The sequence below is a fragment of the Panthera uncia genome, chromosome X (genome assembly GCF_023721935.1).
Source record: "Panthera uncia isolate 11264 chromosome X, Puncia_PCG_1.0, whole genome shotgun sequence".
Lineage (NCBI taxonomy): Eukaryota > Metazoa > Chordata > Mammalia > Carnivora > Felidae > Panthera > Panthera uncia.
Window position 1 is genome coordinate 107204102 of NC_064817.1, and position 15867 is coordinate 107219968.

General features: G+C 46.4%; 1 protein-coding gene across 8 annotated transcripts in view; it reads left to right on the forward strand.

Moving 5' to 3' along the window:
* The first annotated feature begins 320 nt into the window (after positions 1 to 320).
* INTS6L (integrator complex subunit 6 like) overlaps positions 321 to 15867 on the forward strand; it is a 56354-nt gene continuing 40807 nt past the window's right edge. For 4 of the 8 annotated variants that reach the window (XM_049644316.1, XM_049644320.1, XM_049644318.1 and 1 more), the window contains exons 1-2: positions 322 to 766; positions 908 to 985. In XM_049644316.1, the coding sequence (XP_049500273.1) occupies positions 656 to 766; positions 908 to 985 (189 nt within the window). In that variant the 5' untranslated portion in view covers positions 322 to 655. Of the gene's footprint in view, positions 767 to 907; positions 986 to 3527; positions 9011 to 15867 lie in introns of those variants that run through there. The other 4 variants (XM_049644319.1, XM_049644323.1, XM_049644322.1 and 1 more) reach the window with 3 other exon arrangements.

The window sequence follows — 15867 nt, forward strand, 5'->3', positions numbered from 1 at the left end:
TGTTGCTCAAATTCACTCTTCCTTTCGAGCCATCGTGTTTGAAGAGCAAGAGAATATCCATCCAAACCACCCTAAGTATCCTAACGGCTTCCAAGTCGTTTAAAGGAGGGTCCTTAACATCTCCCCTCACTTACCCCCTGCTTGGGTTCAAACTTCAACTCCCAGGGTTCGCCCAAGTCCCGCCCCTTGCCCTGTCATCTAATGAATATGCAAATACCACATAATTGGCAGCCAATGGCGTGGTTTCTGGTCACATGGTGCCCATGGTAGGTGAGCGGACAGAAGTTGTGTGTCGGTGAACAGAGACAGCTCTCAGTCTGGGGCGAGCGCTTGAGTGAGCGTGGACGGATGCTTGGGCAGTAGTCCCTGCGGCGGCGGCGGCGGCGGCGGCAGTAGTGGTGGCAGGGGAGGGGAAAGGGGGAGGGCCCCGAGGGCTACACACGCTCCCACTTTCAAGTTCCCTTGGAGGGAGAGGAGGTGGGGCTGCAGAAAGAGGAGGCCAGGAGCAGTTCCATCCGTCCCGTCCCGTCTCCCCCTTTTCCTCTTGCTCCTTGCACCCTGCCTCTGCGAGAGTTGAGGGTTCGGGTGGCAGTCCGCGGCAGTGAGGGCAAGTGGGCCAGGAGAGTGGGCAGCGGAGCCAGGGGTGCGGGGGAAGATGCCCATCCTGCTGTTCCTCATAGACACGTCCGCCTCTATGAACCAGCGCACTGACCTGGGCACCTCCTATTTGGACATTGCCAAAGGCGCTGTGGAGTTATTCTTGAAGGTAAAGGGAGGGGAGGGGAGAGCTGGGGAGAGCTCCCGAGGGATGGGGGTGGTGGTGGATCTAGGTGCTTCTGTAACGTCTGTATCGCCCCCTCCTCCCTCCTTCCCTTCGCGGCCCCCTCCGTCATCCCTCGTCCCGCAGCTGCGCTCCCGGGACCCGGCCAGCCGCGGAGACAGGTACATGCTGGTCACCTACGACGAACCCCCGTACTGCATCAAGGTAAAGGGGCCACCGAGGGAGTGGGCGGGCGGGAAGTGGGAGCCAGGCTCCCCGGGGCTGCCGCCCCTGCCCCCTCCCGAGGCGGTGCTGCGGCGCCCGGCGGGGCGCGCGGGCCCGGCGGGCGGGGAGTGGGGGACGCGCGGAAGGCGGGCGGAGCGGCGGCGGCGCCCGGGGCCGGGGCCGGGGGACGCCGGAGGGGCGGCCCCGGGACGAACGGCGCGGAGGCCGAGCCGGCGGCGGCGCCGACCGCAGCGGCCTCGGAACATGGCGGACATTTTGCTTTTGTATGAGCCAGAGAGGGAGACTGAGGGCGCTGCTGAGATGGAAAGGAGGGAGGGGAGGGAGGGGAGGGGAAGGAAGACCCGACACCGGGAGGGAGGTTGCGGGATGGGCCCGCCCCCTCGGGGCGCACCGGGAGCGGCGGCGGCGGCCCCGGGGCCGGGCGGGCTGGGCGGCTCCGCCCCGAGGTGCTGCGGGCCCGGCGCGCGGGCTCTCCCGGCGCCGGCTCCTCCTCCTCCCGGCCCAGCCTCCTCCCCCTCCCCCCTCCTCTGCCCGCCCCTCCCCTCCTCCCCCGCGCCTCCCCCTTCTTCCTCCCGCTCCCCTCCCCTTCCTGCTGAGAGCGTGGCAGAGCCAGCCGCCGGCCTTCGGAGTGGAGCCGGAGCCCGTGCACGTCTGTGGTCTCTACCCCGCCCCACCCGATGGCAGATCTGCCCGCGGAGCTAGCCTCCCCCCACCCTAGACCCGGAGAAACTTCTCATTTCTCCCCCGGGATCGGTCCGCTCCAGCCCGCTCTCGGGCACCTTAGCGACTGTTAGTGTTTCCTTGCAGACTCCGCCGAAGCCGCGACGGGCTGGGGCGGGGACGTGCGGATCGGAACTCACTGGGGGCCCGAGCTTTTTAAGGACCTGGCCTACCTATTTACATCCTAAATTAGGTTGCTGTTAGCCACGCAGGGATTTGTCCGGGGAGAAGAAAGGAAGGAAGGGGGAGGACTCGACTGCGCGAGGCTGCGGTAGTCCAATTCGATGATTCGATCCACGGGATTCTGACCTACAGGCGAAAAGTAGGGAGGATTTAACCTCCGTGGGGGTAGTTAATTCATGTTCCTAATGGTGAGATAAAGAACTGCCTTGCCTGCAGTGGCCCGATAAACTAGAACTCAGACTATTAAGTCAACCTGCATGAGAGTCCTGCTTGCATGTTGAAATTTCAAAAATATATTACCATAATCCTTGACGTCTTTTGCTAGACGCCTTCTTTTTCTCAGAATTATCTTAATTGTGCTGGGGAGCTGCAGTCGGGACATGTTGTAATCCGTTTCAGCCGAGGGAAGTGTTTAAAAGAATGGAACCTACCAAACTGAAGAGTTGGCCAGAGAGAGCGTGCCTTCAGCAATAAAGCTAAAGGGAGGCTTTAATTTTGTAACTCGTAGCTTGGGTTCACAGTTTGATTATTAGGTTCCCCTTCAAACTGTTCTGGTTTGGGGGCTTTGTTTTCAGTTTGTGATTTATCTGTGTTAAAAACTGCAGCAAGTAGACCGCTTCCAAAATGCCACAAGCTTTGGAAAAATGTCAGTTTCCCAAAAGGGTGTGACCATTTTTTTTCCACATAGAAAAGCAGATGTTTGTACGTCCTAAGTCTGAAAGTCTACACCCTTTGAGTACTAATACGGATAAGAACCCACCATTTGTAGGGTGGCCATTTGAAATTCTCCTTAATTTGAAGTAGGAAAAAGGATAAGCCACAAAACCGTGTGGCTTTTTTTTTCTTTAAAGGATAACTTACTTAACATTTTTCCGAAATGCCAAGACTTGCCATTTAAAAGTGTTGTTGTTGTTGTTTTTGATCTAGAAACATTTCGTGGCAATATTTACAGAATCTTTGGAAAGGAAAAAGAAAGTCTCACCTTCCCACCCCACCCCACAGCTCCCCCCCCCCAACAACCATGGTGACATCTTTTTACCTAGCATCTTTATCACAGTGTATACATGTTACTTTATGTCCTGCTTTTCCCGCCTGTTTTGTCCCATGAATTATTCTGGGTTGCCACATAGTCTTCATACTTAAAATTTTTAGTGGCTGTGTAACTTATCCATGGTATTTTAGAGGCTCCAGATAGTTCTATGAACAGAGGGGGAAAGTTGGACTTTGTTTTTAGTGGAAATTTCATCTCTCAGCTCTCTTAATCCTGCCATGTTATATATCACATTTTTTCCCCTTTAGAAAAAAAGCATGCTTCCAAGTTGAATTTGATCTTTGTTTTCTTCTGTAGATGGGATAGGAGAAGGCACCCTGTGTAATACTTTTTTTTTTTTTTTAATTTTTTTTTCAACATTTTTTATTCATTTTTGGGACAGAGAGAGACAGAGCATGAACGGGGGAGGGGCAGAGAGAGAGGGAGACACAGAATCGGAAACAGGCTCCAGGCTCCGAGCCATCAGCCCAGAGCCTGACGCGGGGCTCGAACTCACGGACCGCGAGATCGTGACCTGGCTGAAGTCGGACGCTTAACCGACTGCGCCACCCAGGCGCCCCAGTAATACTTTTAATTAACGATCATTAGCTTATGATTTAGTCTTGATGCTTTTCAAAGGTTTGCTCAGGTTTTTCATTTTAATCTCACATGATACTTACATGCACTAGAAAATGGTTACTGGTTAGTTATCTTAATGATGTTCTCGTCACGTTGCTGTCCGTACCTGAATCACTAACGATGTACATCTTTGGTAGCATTTTCTTTTTCTGGGTCTCCTCAGGCAGTCCTCTGCCTCCCCCACCCCTCCCCTCAGCATGTGGTAACTATTTGTTCTTTGGCTTTTAGGATCTAGGCATTTGGGAAGGCCTGAAATTTTAGAACATCTGGTGAATTTTTCTTAAAAGTTAGTTGAGTCTTTCATTAGCTAATAGCTGGGAGCCAGAAGGGTCTGTTTTCCGTCACACCGATTATCAAATTGGTCTTTCTTTGATTGTCAGCAGGCATCTTGGTCCCTACTCAAAACTTCACTCTCCGTTAAGAGTCTGGGTCCCTTCAGCCAAGTGATGTTACATAGGGCTTTGCTGGTAGCTTATTTTTCTGAAGAATAGTGTGAACTGTATTTCTCAATTGCTCTCCAGTTGGAGGGTCATTGTTTATCTCTTCTCAAAATAACTACTTATTTCTCAGGTCTTGGTTATATCCAGCTCCAAACACTGCCGAACGAATTTGTGTGTGTGTGTGTGTGCTACTGGAAGATTCAGGGCTGTTGGTGGTGTAAACAGGCGTGAGTTGTGCATTTGGGAGGGTTTTTTTTTTCCTAATAGGCGTGGAACTCTTCCCAGTATATCCACTTACAGGCTCTGACAATAAATCTTGTCAAAAGTTACAGTGACTGGAATTTTTCTCTGATGTATACTGTTGTGTACATGAATATAGTATTTCACGTAGGGCTTAGTGGATTCTTACTGCACTTAGGGATGGCTGTGTGCTCTTTTAAAATTCGTCATACCTGTTACTTGCAGTCTGGCGTGGATGGAATTCAGTTTGATTTGGGGACCATATAGAAAGCATGTGGAATCCAAGCATTTTGTGCGACATCTGTTTCAAGCTTTGCTTTGTAGACACGTTTTATACATAGTGTCACAAGACTTAACACTACTTTCATACGATGGTATCTTTACACAGCTGGGATGAAACCCTGTTTAATAGTTTAAAATTTCGAGTATATCCATATAAGACTAATACATGATTTTAAAAAGTGGGCTTTAGGGGCATCTGGGTGGCTTAGTTGGTTAAGGGTCTGACTTCAGCTCAGGTCGTGATCTCTGGGTTCGTGGGTTCGAGCCCCGTGTCGGGCTCTGTGCTGACAGCTCAGAGCCTGGAGCCCGCTTCGGATTCTGTGTTTCCCTTCTGTCTCTGCCCCTCCTCCACTCACTCCCTGTCTTTCTCTCTCAAAAAAAAATAAACAGTAAAAAAAAAATTTTTAAAGTGGGCTTTGTTTTGCATACTAGTTCCTAATAGTTTTGGCTGAGGTTCCGCTGCCTTGTGTGTGTTGTTTTGCCATGAATCACAATTTCCTTTTATTCAGTGAAAGATAGCTGAGGTAAGCCTGTGGGTACTACCAGCTCCCAGCAAATTGAGGGCACCAAGAAGAAAGTGAACCATGAGACTGGGGAACATAATATTCAAAATAGTTTGATGTTTGAAGTGACTTTCTTTCTTAAAATGGTATCTTTTTTATTGAAGGAAATGCTTTTTTAATATAAACCTGAGTCACTTTTCTAGAAATAGCTGAAACACATGTATAAATAGTGGGCAGAAGTGTTTTTTTTTTATATATAAATAGGAAGAGATGTTTCAAAGAACTAGCCCAAGTCTGTAATTTGAAAACATAGAGCATTTGAAAAAGTGAAACTTTCCCTTGAGTGTTGCTTTTTTTCACATCCTGTAGCTAGTTGTGTTTACTGGTATCTTTATCAACATGTATCAGCAAAGGCAGTATTTTGGCTTACAGATTTAGGAAGTAAACTTGGGCTTTTTAAAAAATTTTTCTTTTACATTTATTTATTTTTGAGAGACAGAGAGAGACAGAGTGTGAGCAGGGGAGGGGCAGAGAGAGAGGGAGACACAGAATCCGAAGCAGGCTCCAGGCTCTGAGCTGTCATCACAGAGCCCGACGCGGGGCTCGAACACATGAACCGTGAGATCATGACCTGAGCCTAAGTCGGACGCTTAACCGACTGAGCCACCCAAGGTGCCCCTAAACTTGGGCTTTTTAAATGACCTGTGTTCCCAGCATTTATTGGTATTTTAACGAACGCATAACTTTTTCATATGCCCACAAGTGTATTTTATGGGCCTTATTTGGACAGAAGAGTGACCTTTAGGGGAGCCTTTCACTGTGGTTGGAAGCTAAGGAAGTGCTTTTGGGTGAAACAGTAGCCACACGGCCTGTGAGAGCAACATGAGAGTAGAGGGTGCACTCTACACGCAAAATGCCACAAAGGCGGTGCATTGACTTTTATGATGAATTGTGTCTCCCCTGACCTAGCTTCCTTTTCACCTTCCTCACTGGCCCTTCAAAGCATGCGATGATAGTTATTTTGAAATTAGAAAAGGGAGGAGAACCATTAACAAAATGAAAAGGCAACCTACTGAATGGGAGAAAATATTTGCCCATCACGTATGTATCTGATAGAGGTTAATATCCAAAATCTGTAAAGAACTCCTCCAACGCAGTAGCAAAATACCAATCTGATTTACAAATGGGCAGAGGATCTGAATAGACGTTTTTTCCAAAGAAAACCTAGAGATGGCCAACAGGTGCATGAAAAGATGCTCAAGGTCATTAAGCATCAAGGAAATGCAAATCAAGACCACAATGAGGTCTCACCTCATGCGAGTTAGAACGACTGTCTTCAAAAAGATAAGAGATAGCGGGCGTTGGCGAGGATGTGGAAAAAAGGGCACCCTTGTGTGCTATGGGTGGGAATGCAAACTGGTGCAGCCACTCTGGAAAAGTGTGGAGGTTCCTCAAAAAATTAAAAATAGAACTACCCTATGCTCCGGCAATTCTGCTTCTGGGTATTTATCTCAAAATAAAAACACTGATTCAAAAAGATACCTGCACCCCCAGGCCCCTGTGTTTATCGCAGCATTATTTACAATAGCTAAGATATGGAAACAACATCAGTGTCCATTGATGGATAAATGGATGAAGAAATAGTGATACCTATATTATCCAGCTGCACAAAAGAAGGAGATCTTGCCATTTGCAAACCATGGATCATGCTAAGTGACGTAAGTCAGACAGAGGAAGACAAATACTATCTGATCTCACTTATATGTGGAATCTAAACAAAAAACGAAAACAACACACAAGCTCACAGGTACAGAAAACAGATCGGCGGTTGCCAGAGGCGGGAAGTGGGAGGTGGGCAGAATGACTGAAGGGCTCAAAAGGTACAACCTTCCAGTTATAAAATAAATAAGTCATGGGGATTTTTTTTTGTAATGTATGGCATGGTGACGATAGTTAAAATCCTGTGTTGCATATTTGAAAGTTGCTAAGGGAGTAAATCTTAAAAGTTCTCATCATAGGAAAAAAAGAAAACCATTTTGTGGCTACACATGGCAGTGGATGTTAACCAGGCTTAATGTGGTGATCATTCCGCAATATATACAAATATCACATCCGTATGTTGTATACGTGAAACTAATATAACAATATGTCAGTTATACACACATACCTACGAAGTAAATGCTTACAGACTTTTGTCCAACCTATGATTTAAATGTAGTTTACCGGAAAGAATTTTAAGAGTGAGGTACCGTGAGTGGTAGCACTTTTTTCCCTTATGCCAGGAATTAGAACTTTAGTGAAAAGCCTATACAAATAACCCTTCATCACTCATATATGCCACTCTATCTGAACCTCTGCTGGTTGTTTTGCAGTGAATAAAATATTTCTTCAAAAAAAAAAAAAAACAAGCAAAGTTTTCTATAAAAGACTAGATCTCTGGCCAGGGGAGTAAGTGCTGTCTCCCAGACTGGGCACCCGCTGCCAGGTGACGGGGAGTGCTGGCAGAATTACAGAGTCCTGTGTGTTCTGTACCCCAAATCTCTCCTCTAGCCATTCATTCTTACTTGCTTCTCCCTTGTTTCACTCTTGGTCCTTCCTCACCTGGACTGCTTTTGCAACAGCCACTCCACTGGTTTCCCTGCTTCTGGTCTGGTCTTGCCCCTCACTGATTCCTCCCCCTCATTGCCACCGGATTGGTCGTTCTTTTTTTTTCTTTAAGTTTATTTCATTTTGAGAGAGAGAGAGAGCGTAAGAGGGGCAGAGAGAGAGAGAGAGAGAGAGAACGAGAGAGAGAACCCCAGGCAGGCTCCACGATGTCAGTACAGAGGCGAACTCCGGGCTCAAACTCACGGACCCTGAGCTCATGACCTGAGCTGAAATCAAGAGTCGGATGCTCAGCCAACTGAGCCATCCAGGTGCCCCTAAATCGGTCATTCTTAAAAGTAAAATAAAGTCACCCCCCTCCTAAAATCCTTCAGTGGTTCCCCCAGTACATTTCAGAGTAAAAGCCAGACTCCTCCAAGGCTTCCATGACCCTAGCTCACCTTCTCAACTGTGTCTTTCCACTCCTTTCCCTTCTCCTGGACCTCAGCCTCCGGCCACAGCGAGAAGGCTGTCTTCCCCAGACTTACTATGCCTCTTGCTTCTGTGCCATCGCATATGTTGTTCCCTGTGCCGGGGACACACTTGTTGACCTGACGTGCCTCAACTCTTGATCCTACATTCTCAAAAGTCATTCTGCCCCTCTGCCCCACCCATACTCCCAGCAGTGTGACAACTCCCACTGTGATCCCCTGACACTGTCCAGACCTTCACTATAGCAATTAGTGTGTCATGTGGTTTTTCCCGGTGTTCATGTTGGCCTCCCTAATGTGAGTTCTTTCAAGGGCACATACTTGAACTTCTATCTGAACCCTGAGCACTTAAGGGAGTGCCTAGATTTTAGCAGGTACTCAGTAAATAGACAAAAAGTAATGTAGCAGAATTGTATTTTTTACAAGACCAATGTATATGCATCCCCTTTCTTTGTTGAAGTATAACTGATATACTAAAACACAGCAATCTTAACAACTCAATGCATTTTTACACCTTTATACGTTCATGTAACCTCCACCCCAGACCAAGATATAGAACATTTCCGTCAACTCAGAAAATGCTTCTTCCTGTGATCCCTTCCTTCCTGCAGGTAACTGTTGGTCTGACCTTTGTCACCACTGTGGTGATATGATCAAAATGGTGTTTCCTGAAGAGAAGTCTGCCAGTGGATTGCTACTGTAGCAGTCTAGCTGTTCATTTGCCATATGTTCACTGAGCACCCTCTCTGGACCAGGTCTGTTACAGGGGCCTATGACATAGGCCAGAAAGTCCTGGCCCAGGGGGAGACCAGCAGAGTAAAAGACGCAGTCCTAGTCATCAAAGTTCTTGAGAATGGACATTGGAAAAAGGTGACTGGAAAAAGTGGATTCAGGTATGGGGTGTGTCAAGAACAGTGGACTCTTTTTTTTTAAGTTTGCTTATTTATTTTGAAAGACACAGAGCACAAGCAGGGGAGGGTCAGAGAGAAGGAAAGAGAGAATCCCAAGCAGGCTCCACACCGTCAACACGGAGCCCGATGTGGGGCTTGAACTCTTGAACTGTGAGATCATGACCTGAGCTGAGATCAGGAGTCAGACGCTTAACTGTCTGTGCCACCCAGGCATCCGAAGAACGGTGGACTCTTAACCAACACATTGGAAGTGAGGGAGGAGGGTGGGGAGGACACAGCAGTGTGAATTCAGTTCATCCAGTCAGGATTGTAACTAGCCGAGACGAGACCACAAAAGGGCTTTGAAACCTCTGAGCTAGAGTTCGTATGTTTTTCCTGGGATGAAGAGCTGTGAAGTGGATTTGAAGAGAAGTGAGGCAAAAGCTTGCCGTCTGTACGTTTGTTTGCTTATTCGCAGTGGCCTGCATTGAGGTGGGCTAGGGAGAGGGCAGAAGGAAAGGGGGAGGCGACCCCCAAAATGGAGTTGCAATTGCCTCATTTTGCATCACTGCTGATCGCGTGAGAGCTTTTGGCCTGGAGGTTGGGATCAGGGTGGACGGGATGGCAGAAGGGCAGGGCGCATGTCAGGCCAGGGCAGATATTGTCCTCCGTTTGCCTGTGCTTCGAGAAGATAATCAGAACGGCTCATGAGACAGGGTTCTTAGGTGCACGGAGTGGTCAAACATGGCTGCAGTTCCCACGACTCAGGGAGAGATGCGCTTCCCAGAGAAGGGCAGGGTCGAAGGACCCTCTGTATGGGGGGAGTGACAGGTATGAAGACGGGACCCCACTGGCTTAAGTTCTTAAATGAAGAATTCTTTGTAAACATGGCCTCTGGTTCCCTTTCACCGAGAGTGTAAATGAGAGATCCTGCCAGGCAGTCCCTTCGTGTGAGTACTTTCTGTGAGCTGGACCACACTATCTCCTGGATACGATGTTCTAAACGGTGATTAGGTTCCCAGACCTTCCTCTCCAGGAAAGCCTTCTTAACCCTCGATGTCAGTTAGCCAGAGAACTATTGTGTTCGTTATTGTTTCTACGGGGGAAATGGATTTGGGTTTCCAAGGTGATTTGTTAAAAACACATCCTTCCCCTTCTTCTTCACAACTCAGGGATGGTGGGGGCGGGGGGGCGACATTATAAAGGCTCCAGTGATGAGGGTGAAGGGCTGAGGTGTTGGTGAGAGTAGGCACAGCTCTTCAAATATACCATTCATGTTTTAGATTGGCTATATTCACCCTGTTAAGAACAGTACCCACCGGCCACATGTGGTTTTTGAGCACTTGAAAGGTGGCTTGTCTGAATCGAGATGTGCTGTAACTGTGGGACGCCTGTGTGACTCAGTCAGTTAAGCGTCCACTTCGTCTCAGGTCACGATCTCACGGTACATGAATTGGAGCCCCGCGTGGGGCTCTGTGCTGGCAGCTCGGAGCCTGGAGCCTGCTTCGGATTCTGTGTCTCCCTCTCTCTCTCTGCCCCTCCCCAGCTCGCGCTGTCTCTCTCTCTCTCTCTCTCTCTCTCTCAAAAATAAACATTAAAAATTAAAAAAAAAAAAGATGTGCTCTAAATGTAATTTAAACACTTGATTTTGAAAACTCGGTACAAAAATGTATAAAACATCTCATTAACCACTTTTAGATCGATTACAAATTTAAGCAACCATACTTTTTATATATTGGGTTAAATGAAATATACTATCAATTTCACCTACCTCAGTTTTTAAAAATGTGGCTACTTAAAAATACAAAATGACATATGTGGCATGCACTATACTTCCGTTGGACAGCGGTGTTAGTTTCTATTCTTTCTTAAGATATTTCTGACTTTCGCATCCTAGAAATTATTTGCCAAGGAAGTTCCTTTCTCTTCAAGTTGTTTAAAATTAACACCATAATGGACTCATTTGTGTATGAAAGGTTATCATACAGTTCAGAGTTGATGGGTTGATAACCCTTGGCCCTGGGGCAAAATATGAAAGCATCCCATTCTTGTTTGTATTGAAAGCCAGTTTGGTGATCTAACTGGTTGGGTTAGAAGTGTTTTCCTAGGCTAAGTACAATAGAATATATGTGTGAACTCCTAATGTAAATGCGGGAATTCAGAATTCTGTTGGTAATGTGTGCTCGCCAGTGGCTCGAAATGTTCCATGCTTTTAGTGTTATTAGAAATATGTGACATAGCCCTCATTTGACTTAGAGAGCTCCTTGGCCCAAGAATTCTTAGGAACAGTATTCATCAATAAAAGTAGGATAAAGGATAAATTCTCTAGCTTGGCATAGTACAAAACCTAAGAAACAAAGGGAGGTTTGTATCACTGCTCTTATTGAAGACTTTCTGGATGTTCCCTAGCAAGCCCTTGTCTTATATCATGGGATGTCATCAGTAGCATTGAAAGGGGGGGTGGGGGTGGGTCCAGGTTCACACGATAGGAGAACTCCCATGATTATTACTTTCTCTAACCTCAGTCCTCCTAATGGGGGTTACAGAAGTGACCATGTTGTTTTTTGTTACTGTAATGACTTCCATTTAAGGAAGAAAAAGCAATGTTTAATCCTGAGTCTGAACAAAAGTACTGAATGGCACGTATTTTACATATAACATTTCATATATAGTTTGGGGTCCTTCTAAAACCCTCCCTTGTAGTCGAAGGTGTTATCCGACTTTTACAGATAGGATTGGACATATAACTACTTTCTTGTAATAATGAACAATAATACAAAAGCTTTCTAATAACAGCAGCTGACATTTATTGAGTAATGCTTATGCACCGGGCAATGTGCCATTGAATATAAGGTACTTATTTTATTTATCTTCCCAACCAGCCTAAGTCAGAGGTACTGTTATTATCCCCATTTAACAGATAAGGAAACCGGGGCCCAGAGAGGTTAAGTAACACAGCCAAAGAGTGAGCCGGGTCTGTATTCCAGAGGCTTCGGTAATGAGCCGCTTTACTTTTCCTATCAGTCATGGGAGAACATTCCTTTTAATAACTTCTCACTTGTATTTTCTCGTCATGATATATGTCCTGGAGCCGTGTTATTTAGACAGAACTGTTATGCTCTTACTTACGGTTGTTTTTGGTATAGCAGTGCTTGGCACGATAGCAAGCATTCACTGACTGAACATTATTACTGCCAGAGTCACTAGTTTTATTTTTTTCTGACGATTTCTAGGCGAGTATCACAGTGCATTCGTTTGTGAAACAGTTTGGCTTTTGATGGGCCACAGTTCTGCCCCTACCCTGGCAGCGTGTGGAGTTGGTAGGGATTGAGATTGGTTAGTGTGTCCATGTCGGGGGTGGAGTTTGAGGACGGATCGTCTGGGCTGAGTAGACCCTATAGGAGAAGCAGTAGGCTTGAAAAAGCAACAGGGTAGTCTTTGGCCTTCTAGTGGCTGCCAGGATCTGATTTTGCCACTTTGACTTTATCAATCTCCTGACAAATGTGTTTCTGGTAAGGAAAAGAAAGACATTCAGGATACTTCACAGTGACCGTTGCTTTCTTCCAATCCACAACCTGTGGGGAGGCAGAGCAGCTTGGAAAAGGCTGGAAGGCACCATAAGCACCTTTACGGAGTTTTATGTATCAGCCTGTGCCTTTACCTGATGGTACCATTCTCATTCCCTCCACATCTCCCAGTCTCCCCAAGTCCCCGACCCCTTCTGGAGACAGATACCTATTTCTCCTTCCTGCTTAGTTAAGCTGGGAAGGGTGGATTTCCGAGAAGGAACAGCGATGCCGCCCACTCAGCCACTGGGGTCCTAACCAGAGAAAAGGTATATGAAGGCTTTTGTACTGATGTGCCAGATGTTGGGAGAAAAAGTGGGGGTTCTGTTTCTTAAACCATGTGCTCCTGATTATATGAGTCGTTAATGGCAGTTGTTTTTTTTGTTTTGTTGTTGTTGTTGTTGTTGTTATTTATATCCTGCCCCATAAGTCAAATAGTTCAGTAAACTTAGTACCAAGAGCCACATTTTGGACTTGAATGCGAGTGAACCAAAGGCAGAACGCACTTATGTTCGTGCAAGAAAGGAACAGTATGAGTAAGAAAGGGCTGAGTTACTAATGTTTATTCTCTTTGCCCTTGACTGCCTTGTTCGTGATTTCAAGTATTCCTCCCACACCGATGGCTCCCCATCTTCAGTTTCTTACCCAGGCACCTGTAGCTGACTACAGGGCATCTCCACTTGGCTGTCTGTCCTGCCATCAGCTCATAGTGACCATGTCAAGAAGACCCTGTGGTTCTAAACCTATACCCTTTTCCATATTTCCCAGCTTTTAGTCACCCAGGGTTGAAAGCAAGGCATTATTTACCTTTGACCCTGTCCTTCCATTTCTTCTGAGATCTGTCCATCATCCCTGGGAAATGCTTCTTACATACGTTCCTTCATCACAATTTCTGCTGCCATCACCTGAGTCCAGATCCTGAAATTTGGTTCTTTGACCACTGTTAACAACCTTCGACTTGGTTCTCCAAAGTACCCCCCAAATTCCAACTCTTCCCACACCAACCGTCAAGTTTCTAAAAAAGATGGTTTCGACCCCTGTCCCTGCAACCAAGCCTCCAAAGACTCCCTAGGCCTATGGATGCCATCCTGAGCCCTCTGCAATCTGCTCCATGAGTGCATAGAAACTTATTCCCTGTCATCTGCCCACGGGAGTTCCCTGCATCAGCCAGACCTGTCTCTTCCACCCCCTGAGTTGGTGTCCCTTAGAGCATCAGTGAACCAAAAGAAGGGGGGAGATACAGAGAACTGAAGGGGTGGGGCAGGGAGGGAGGAGTGAACTGGCAGCATTCCAGTGAGGGTGTGACTTGAGGGGGAGGATGTGACCAAAGGTGCTTTATCATAATGAAGAAAAGTTGCAAAAGGAAGAGGGAAGAGGCTGGAGTATGACCTTTAGAGGTTGATTAGTCTGAACTAGACCAATAGGTTGTGATTTAAATTGGCCTGAAGTTGCCTGGAGGCACGGTTTAATCTGGAGACCCATCTCTCTTTGCATTTGTTTGTGCCTAAGGGGGCCCGCATAACTAGACAGTAGACTGCAGGTTCCAGGGGGAAAAATCTAGGCTTTCATACAGCCATGACATTGGGAAGTGGGGGCCCCTCCTGTTTTATTTCTTATGGAAGAACGCTGAAGATGTGCGGGGCAAAGCTCTCCATGTTTCTTAAAAGCTTACTTGTAACCTCCATTTCATAGTGACGTTTTCAAGCTGTGTATTAGAAGTCTGTTTAAATCTAGGTACTTTTACAAAAATCAGGTTTTAAAAAATGGTCATGGTACATCCTGTCTGGTAGATCACCCCACCCACTGTCGTGGACGTGTGGCAAGGGGTGTCACTTCAACTCTTAGCCACAGTCTGCCACTGATTAGATAGATACATGACCCTGGGCAAGTAAGTCACTTACCTTTTATGTGGTCCATTTTCTTATCTGTAAAATGAAGGGATTAGATTAGGTTATTTCCAGTGTTCTTTCCAAAAAAAGTATAGGCGAGAATGGTATAACTGAAAGGCAGGAAGGCGAATAATTGAGGTATGGATTTCAGGGTGATTTCAAACTTGCTTTTTAAATTTTAGAAAACGGTTCCTGGCCATGCTTACTGTGCTTTCTTGGACACTTACTCATTATGTTGATGAATGTCACTCCATTTTCATTGGTAAATGGGACTCCATCTCATTGGTGTCATTTCTGTTTGCCGATAACAGTTCAATGATCAAGACAGATTCCTGGCAATGGTTACCTCTCAAGAGGGTGGCCCTGGGAGTTTGGGGAAGGTATTGACTGGCCTCATATTTCTGTTGGAATTTTTAACATTGAATGTATGTTACTTGCGTAATGTAAAAAACTGCTCATAGGGACACTTGGGTGGCTCAGTTGGTTGAGCAGCCGACTTCAGCTCAGATCATGATCTCATGGTTTGTGAGTTCGAGTCCCACATCAGGCTCTCTGCTGTAAGCGCAGAGCCTGCTTCAGATCCTTGGTTCCCCCCTCTCTCTGCTCCTCCCCAACTCATGCTCTCTTTCAAAAATAAACATTTAAAAAAATGCTCATGGGCGCCTGGGTGACTCAGTCAGTTGAGCGACTGACTTCAGCTTAGGTCATGATCTCAACCTCCATGGGTTCAAGCCCTGCGTTAGGCTCTATGCTGACAGCTCAGAGCCTGGAGCCTGCTTCGGATTCTGTGTCTCCCTCTCTCTCTGCCCCCCTCCCCTGCTCACGCTCTGTCTCTCTGTCTCTCTCTCTCTCTCAAAAATAAATAAACATTAAAAAAATAAAAATAAAACAAAATTTAAAAATGGTCATAAATTTTTTTGAGAAAATAATTTTTAAAAATTGGAAGAAAGAGATGCCATGTAATATTTTGGAAAGTAATGAATGGCCTTTCTGCGGCCTCCTCTGTTCAGTTCTTTCTGCAGTGTTTGGGTGGCTCTCACTCCTGTCCTTGCGTTTTTCCAAGGCCATCTTTGCTCATTTTTATTTTGTGTATGTGTTCATAAAAATTTCTCCTATCTGGGGGCGCCTAGGTGGCTCAGTCGGTGAAGCGTCCGACTTCAGCTCAGGTCATGATCACAAGGTCCGTGAGTTCAAGCTCTGTGCTGACAGCTCAGGTCCTGGAGCCTGCTTCAGATTCTAAGTCCCCCTCTCTCTCTCTGTCCTCCCCCACTTGCACTCTGTCTCTCTCTCTCAAAAATAAACATTAAAAATTTTTTTTTAAATAAATAAAAATAAAATGTCTCCTATCCGAACCCAAAGTCTCAACAATTGAGCATGTGATCTGCACAATAGCTTTTTTTTTTCC